General features: G+C 33.1%; 1 protein-coding gene across 3 annotated transcripts in view; it reads left to right on the forward strand.

The window, feature by feature from the left end:
- The window catches only part of QSER1 (glutamine and serine rich 1), an 80,838-nt gene extending 77,340 nt beyond the window's left edge, over positions 1-3,498 (forward strand). For all 3 annotated transcript variants that reach the window (XM_042957862.1, XM_042957863.1, XM_042957864.1), the window contains exons 13-14: positions 1,030-1,125; positions 2,102-3,498. In XM_042957862.1, coding sequence (XP_042813796.1) covers positions 1,030-1,125; positions 2,102-2,242 — 237 coding nt within the window. In that variant the 3' untranslated portion in view covers positions 2,243-3,498. The remainder of the gene's footprint in view (positions 1-1,029; positions 1,126-2,101) is intronic.
- The last annotated feature ends 4,652 nt before the right edge of the window (positions 3,499-8,150 follow it).

An 8,150-nucleotide genomic window follows, 5' to 3' on the forward strand; every position in this document is an offset into this window, starting at 1 on the left:
AGTGCTCGCAGATTTTTAAACTAGATTAATAGGCAAGGAATCACCTGATGCCTGTATTTATATTTTATATATACTTTTTACCATTGGATACAAATGCATATAGATAAGTGAGCATACACATTTCCATGAGATGCAATATTCCATATCTGTAAAATTATTGAAATTGGAATTCACTCATTTTCAAACATAGTCTAAATTATTGCCTTTTCAGAAAACAGTTTTACCAATCAATTCCACATCAAAAATTAATTCTGTAGAAACACATTCACAAATGCATAAAAACGTATGCCCTTGCTCATTGTGCAGTTGTTTGTAAGAGCAATCCAGTTATGCTTTGCCAGTAGGAGATTGGACAAAGAGCCATCCAGATAATGTAATACTATGTACTTTTTAAAAAGAGACTCATTCATTCTTTCAGTAAAATATTTTGAGTGCCTACAGTTTGCAAATACAGTTCTAAGTACTAGGAATATAACAGTGAAAAATGGTCAAAAATCCCTGCCCTCATATCATTTATAGTGGCAGGGGGGATATATGTAATAAATAGATATTCAAGTTTTAGTTAGGAAAAAATAAGTTCTAAAAAATAGAGTTGCAGAACAATATGTATAGTAGGATTTCCTTCCCGTTACAGAATGAGAGTTATTAATACGTAGTATACATCGAGGGAAAATATGAAAGAATATATACCATGCTGTTAACCTTGTTTATCTCTAAAGCAAGAGATTATAGATTCTTTTACTTTATAAGCCATCTTACATGTTTACTGTTTAAATTTTTTCTATGTTTAAACTTTTTGAAATAGTGTGTGTTTATATTCAGGAAAAAGAGTGAAGGTTTTAAAATACAATTTAAATTCTTAATCGAATAAGCCTCTTGTCCATATTTAAGTGTATATCTAACCATATTAGATATGGTTTATTTTTAAGATTTCCGTTGAGACTTTTGGTCTAGTGTTCTTGGAAAAAGTATTCACAGCTCAGACATTCCATGAAATAAATATACCTATAAACTCTTTTCTTTTTATAGGAGTTTGCTGTTGATCCAGAGAAAATACAGCTGTATTCTTTGTATCATTCACTCCATCATTACAAATATCATGTTTATCTGATATGTAAAGATGAGGTAATTTTTTTCACTTATTTAAAAATGAAAATTTTTTCTGAACTTTTAAGGATTCCATACCTATCGTGGTTTTTTAATGTTTTAAAGAAAACTGTTGAAAAATATGTCTCTCTATTGTCCTGTAAATAATGTTATTCTGAGTATCTCTGTTATGTGTTGTGCTCATATTAATCTGAGGCTCTTAGGGAAGCTGTAAGTGGTAATGTTTTTAAGCTATTATGCTTACTTACCTTGCCATAATAAATGGTACTTTATTTCATTTTCTTCTCCCATAATACAGAATGATCCTGCTTTAATTCACTTCAGTCACTGCTTTGACATCCTGCTGTCTTCCTTATCACTAGAATGGCCTTATCCCACTTAATTGCAGAGAAAGGGGTTTTTGTGCCTTGGCAGGAAGAAATGATAGTTAAAATTTAATTGTAACTTTTAAGTATCATAATTGAGGTTGCTCAGAAATTATATATGACCATATTACCACTTTGTAGGTGGGATAATAAAGTTCAATTTCCTCAAAGGTTTAATGGTTCTAGACAGTAGTATCTTTTTTGACTAGCACTACCAGTTTTTTAATAAAGAGTTAAGTTGGCCCAAGGCTATACTTGATGTGTTTGATGATAATGTGCTGGAAAGATGGTCGTGCAATATATGTTGACTATTTTTACAATGCTCTGAAATGTAGAATTGACCCCAAAATTGGTCACTTAAATTTAACACAACTGGAAGCAATTGAGAAAGTTTGAGTCATTTTTTTCTAGCTTCCTCCTTGCCCTCCTGGAACTAAAAATGATAGGATTAGACTTCACCTGAATTTATGTGACATAATCATTCTCCATGGATGGAATTTGTTTTTTAAAGCAGTATTTGTAGGTGGATTCATAAATCCTTTTCATTCGAGATCTAGAAACAGTGAGCTCTTATTAAGAGCTAATAAAGGGATAAGTATAAGCTAATGTGGCAATTCTCTTTATTTTAGATTTCTTCTGTGCAGAAAAGAAATGAAGACTTAGGACAGGAAGAAATTGTTCAACTTTGTATGAAAAATGTAAAATGGGTAGAAGACCTATTTGAAAAATTTGGAGAACTTCTAAATCATGTACAGCAGAAATGTTCCTAACATTTCCACAAAAATTCCGTCTATTTTATAGCACTAATGAACTGGCAGAGGCGGGTGGTCGAAGGGGGTGCAGAGCCTCAGATAATTGAATGTCAGGCAGTGGTCTCCTGCGGGCACACCTGCTTTGACCATAGAACTTGCATCATGACCTCTGCTGAAGGACAGCGGTGCTGCCCAGGAAGTCAGTCCTTTGGAAATGGACCTAAAACCCTACCACGTTTTTATCCTAATGAATGACTTTTCTATTTTGTAAACCATTGGGTAACTGAGTTTTATTTTCAGAAATGTTTTTTGACAAATGATGAAGCATGCACTAAATATAATTTTTCTTTATGGCTAGAGAAATAACACTTACGTAACTTGATTATTTTTTCCTGACTCTGACTAAATACCAGAATGAGAGGTGGCACAGAAAGCATATGTTTATATTCATGTCTGGCCACAAAATGGAAAGTATTGTACATTATGTAAACAGATCTGGTGTGATGTGACATTTTGTATGAGAATATCCTCAATTTAAAATATGAAATTCAGAAACTGCATTCTGCTTTACGAACTCCTTTTACTCTTAACATGTTCAGGAAACTGGATGTGGAATTGGTGCAATTCTAGGACTGCTTTTTGTGTCAAATTATATTGTAATGAGAAAAACAATGACATACTATTTTCCCTATCTCGAAGAATATTTTCGTTTATACTGTTTTTCCTTTGGAAAAATTTTCAATTGTACATTTTATTTCACTAATAGTTGTATTTTTCACAAGGAAAATGTTGTGGTTATAATTAAGTTTGATGTATCTGTACTACACTTTCCATTATTTTCAGTAAATCTTATTTAGTTATATATGGAATTTCTATTGTGAATTCTATCTTGAGGTAACCATTTTTGTTTATACAGATTTGCTTCAGTGTTATCCACAATATGCATTCAGTACTAGAATTAGTTTAGCTTTATAAATGGAGTTGTGTTAGACACTGCAGTAATTTTCTAATTCATGAAAGTAAATTTCTTACTAAACTAGTACTTGATAAACTGATTTGTCAAATCAAAATTCACCACGTTATACGTTTGGAAGAATGAAATTTATGATTAGGCTACATGCAGTGTTAAACACAGCTTACCTAACTCTTAGAACTGCAAGTGGTAGAACTCTCCTTTGGTGCCTTTCCAACCTTTATACATGCTGTTGTAGCTTTCTTTAGTTTGATAGCTAGTGTTTCAAGTAGTATAGCTGAGACAGTGAATGTATTAGGTTCAACATGACCTTTTGTTTTATTTGTGTTTGCCAACAGGATGCCTTATTTGTTTGAGAAAAAGATTTACTAGTGTCCTTCTAAATGATCTCCTTTTTTAGGATTCTAAAGAGTTGTTAATCATCATACTTTTTGTTTATTTTACCACCGTTTAGTGCCTTAAGCCCTATCAAGAAAGCAGTGTTACTGCTCAATGCCCAAATAAGACATGCTTATGTGGACATTGCTGTTGTCTTGATTTTGAGTTAACAGGCCAACTTCTTATACTTAAAACCTTGCTAAATTGGCAAAGAATTAAAGATAACATGTGACTTGATTTGAGAGTAAAACATTGTAGCATTGGGTAGAAAATGAGTGAGTTAAGCTTACATATTTATTTTTGATGGTTATCTTATTAAAAGCAATAATTCTTAATCCAACAATCCTTGTACCTGCCATTAGATGAGATAATAATAGAAGTTTCTCTCAAGGGTTAAATGTTCCACTTCTGAAAGTTTCTAAAAAGACCTGTTTAAACAGTTGATTTTGAAAACAGAAATAACCTATTAGATTCATTTTGCCTAACTCAAATGAGAGACTTACCAGTGAGAGCATCATAAAATTAATTTCACCAGGTGGAGAAGAGTAGGAAGCAGCCATATTTCTTTCGGATATTGACTCTGGACAGAATTGGTTTCTTTCGTTTCCAAAGTGCAGAGTAGATAACTACATCTCCTAATGTAGTGTTCTAAGTACATAAGTACATGTCTTTCCTCCCGCAGTTTAACTTTCCTGAATCATTGATGGTTGAAATGCCATCATGCATTTAGGTAACACTTGAAGTACATGTTTGAAATCACTCGCCACATTTCCTTGTTAAGGCCCATGGAAAACAGGTACTTTTCCTTAAAGTTAATCTTATGTTTCCTATAGAAAATAACCCATTTCCTCTTCAACTGAAGTTGTCCTCAAAATGTTTGCAGTTGTATTCATTTTAGTAAAACAAGTGTTTTCATAATGTCAGAGGCCAAGTCTGTGATAACTGCCTGAAGGAGACCCAGTTGTTTGGCACTGTCTTCTCTCATTTGATCATTAATATAGGCAAGGGCCTCAAACTCGGGCCTTCGCAAAAAGTGGGACTATTATTATGATAACCATTCATGAGTCCTTTCTTTGTATGAAGTTGAATAAATACCTAGCTGATTAGCATTCACATTCCTTGCCACGGAGTTTGAAATTTGTAGTATAGAAATAATTTTAGGTTGTAGATAGAATTAAAGAGGTAAAGCACACATTGCCACAACCCATGAAAAACATTTTTAAGAAAGATTGGATTTTCCTTCCTGCAGATATATCTGGAAATAATATAAAAAATCAGTTTGTGTTGGTGTTTATTTGTAGTTCAGACTGGTGGTTGTAGAAGGAGCTTCCTTGTTCCCATTTTCATAATAATCCAGTTTCCACTTATTTGATCTCTAATGAAGTCACAAACTTATGATGATGTGAATTTATCATAGTAAGTCAACAATACAAACTGTCCACTCTTCTTTTACACTATCAAATAGAAAACATTGGTGAGGTGCAAAAATCTTAATTTAAAACAGGAGACGTTCAGGTTATCTTTAAGTTTCTAAATTTCTTTAAGTTTCTAAAACTTGAAAATGATAGGTGACTCATACATTATTACTGGTTTCAAAGCTTTCCTCACATTTTTTAAAGTCTCACTTTCCTTTTAATATATATATTTATTTTTGTTGAAACAGCTGTTTTCCAATCTATGATTTTGAAGATACACCGATAAAAACCCAATGTAGCAGCAGGGTTATTAAATCAGCTTTGGGTCCCAAAAGTTGCTTCAGATGTGCAAGTTGTGAATTTTATTGTATTTGTAGAATACAGTTTTTGTTTTGAACTACAGTTTCATCTGCTTCTCAAAAATGATTTTCAAACAGAGTGAACTGTCCCGGGATAATTGCTTCTACCCATGTCAATTGCATTTGACACGTAACTGCACAAATGAACAATGTACACTATTGGTTGTGCATTAACTTACATGTACAACTTTTGGCATCTATGTTCACAAATGCATGTTTTCGAAAATCACCTTTATTTATAAGTGACAATGATTGAAGTTAAGGATACAAAGAAACCTGCATTTGTAGCCCAGAGTTTTAAGTGGTCCATAACACAATGTATGGAAATGTGAAAGACAATTTTGTATATTTGTTTGTTACTAACTCAGATCATTAAAATGAAAACAATTTTTTAAACAACAAAATCAGAATGTTTTGAGGGTTTGTTTGTTTTTTTTAAGAATTGAAAACTGAGGTATTCTATTATCCAAAAGCATCATCATGTTATAGATTCTTCACACAACACCTATTTTGTAAAGTCCTATTGTAAAGTTATTAGGTACAAATCTATATTAACTATTGAATATGTAAAAACGAGTTTATCCTGATTCATTAATTTTCAGAGTAATAATATCCTGCCTTTACCTTCATATGCTATTTTAAAACATTAAGTATTTAAGTAAATACATGCTCAGCATATTTGCTGTGTTTTAAAATAGTTTTTTCCAAGAATCTTTACACCCAACGTGGGGCTCAAACTCATGACCTGATGTCGAGAGTTGCATGCTCTACCAACTGAGCCAGCCAGACACCCCAATTAATTTTGATTGTAAAAGCACTTTTCAATCCTTGACTTATTTTACATTGTTCAAAACCAAATCTTCAATCAATGATCTCTATCAAAAATTGTTTTAAAATTTTGTAACGTCCCTGTTTTATTCTCCATTGGTTGCTAAAATTGTGTTAATTTTCAGAAATAGTCATTATTCAAATATCGTAGAAAATAGTCATTAAAATTGTATTGCAAACCTAAATGATAACACTTCTACACTGCTTTATTAATGTCTTGTTACTTTCTGGTTCTTTTTATTAGTGTTTTATTTTTTATTTATTTTTTTAATGTTCTTTTAATTTTTTTAAGTTTATTTTAAGAGAGACAAAGAGTGCGAATGGGGGAAGGGCAGAAAGAGAGGGAGAGAGAGAATCTCAAGCAGGCTCCCAGCTGCCAGTGCAGAGCCCAATGTGGGGCTTAACCCACAAAACCGTGAGATTATGACCTGAGCTGAAACCAAGAGTCAGACTGAGCCACCTAGGCGCCCCTAAGGTTTTCTTTTCTAATGTTTATTTTAGAGAGAGAGAGCATGAGCAGGGGAGGGGCAGGGAGAGAGGGAGACACAGAATCCAAAGCAAGCTCCAGCCTCTGAGCTGTCAGCACAGAGCCTGACGTGGGACTCGAACTCAGGAACTTTGAGATACGATCTGAGCCAAAGTCAGACACTTAACCAACTAACCAACTGAGCCATCCAGGTGCCCCATTAGTGTTTTTTAAAATGAATTTTGTATCTCAGAGGAGCTCTCTAAAATCAATTATTTAACCTGACTTTCTCAAGAAATACGTGTAACAGGAGACTTGTTTTCCATATGGAAATGTTTTTATTACCAGAAAAATAATAAAGTTACATACTTATTGCATGAAAAAAAGTCACAAAACATGAAAATGTAAAGAAAAAGGTATAAAGCACTCTCAATATTAAGTCTTAACATCAGCCCAGAACATGCTTTCAATTCCCAATTTGGGATGGGTCACAAAATTAGGTATTAGCGATTAGCCCTTTTCTGTGGTGTGACTTTAAGTAAATTCTTAGATTTCAGAGATACTTGTGTTTAAATGAAAATGAAAAGGCACATTCCAAAGGGAAATAGAAACTATCTGGATTATTGTTCATTTTAGGTTATATATATATATATATAATCTGTTCAGTTAGCATGAATAATTTAGAGCTGACCGGTTTCAAATAAAAGGAAGATAGAATTACCTAGTAGTCTGTTGTTAAACCTTACCTATTTTGTGATGTTAATCAGGAGTCCAGAAATTGCTTTGCAAGAATCACTTCTGTTTTACATATAATTTACCTGTAATACACTGAGATGTTTTCACCTGTAGCAAATACAGATTTTCTTTTAATTTAGCTCCTTACAATATTTAGAATAAGGCAACAATGAAAATCATTTAAGACCTAGAATAAAAAATAATGGACATGGTAGAAATTTTTCTTAAATTGTAGCAAGAAGGATCTTTTTCTTCCTTGTCCTTCCTCTCTTCACAATGTTTCTGTGTCTTTTCATTGCTTTTAACCCAGACTCTCATAAAGTTAAAAGCACTTTATGAAATGAAATGTTTCCTCCTTTTTTTCCCCATTTGTGGCCTAGGCTTAAGGAACATCTTTAAATTCCTCAAATGTGTGTTTTTTCTTGCCTCTAGTAGTTCTTGTTCCCTCTGCTGAACTAGTCTTCCTTCATCTTTTAATTCTTCAGGTTTCACTTTCATATCACTTCTTTTGGATCAGATTAGGTTTTAACCCTCTGGCCCAGATTATGTGCCCTGTGATTCCTGTAATGTAGCATTTACCACACTTTGTTATGGTTACTTGACTGGTGCTCTTTACTGTGATATGATAGGACCTACGTGTGTTTTGCTCACCATTGCACTCCCAGCATCTGGTGCAATATCTGATCTCATTAAGTATTTAATGAATAACTGGATATATGAAAGAAAAGTTACATGGAACATTAAAAGGTGAACACAGGAAAGTACTCACTGC

Source organism: Panthera tigris, chromosome D1, assembly GCF_018350195.1.
Source record: "Panthera tigris isolate Pti1 chromosome D1, P.tigris_Pti1_mat1.1, whole genome shotgun sequence".
Classification (NCBI taxonomy): Eukaryota; Metazoa; Chordata; class Mammalia; order Carnivora; family Felidae; genus Panthera; species Panthera tigris.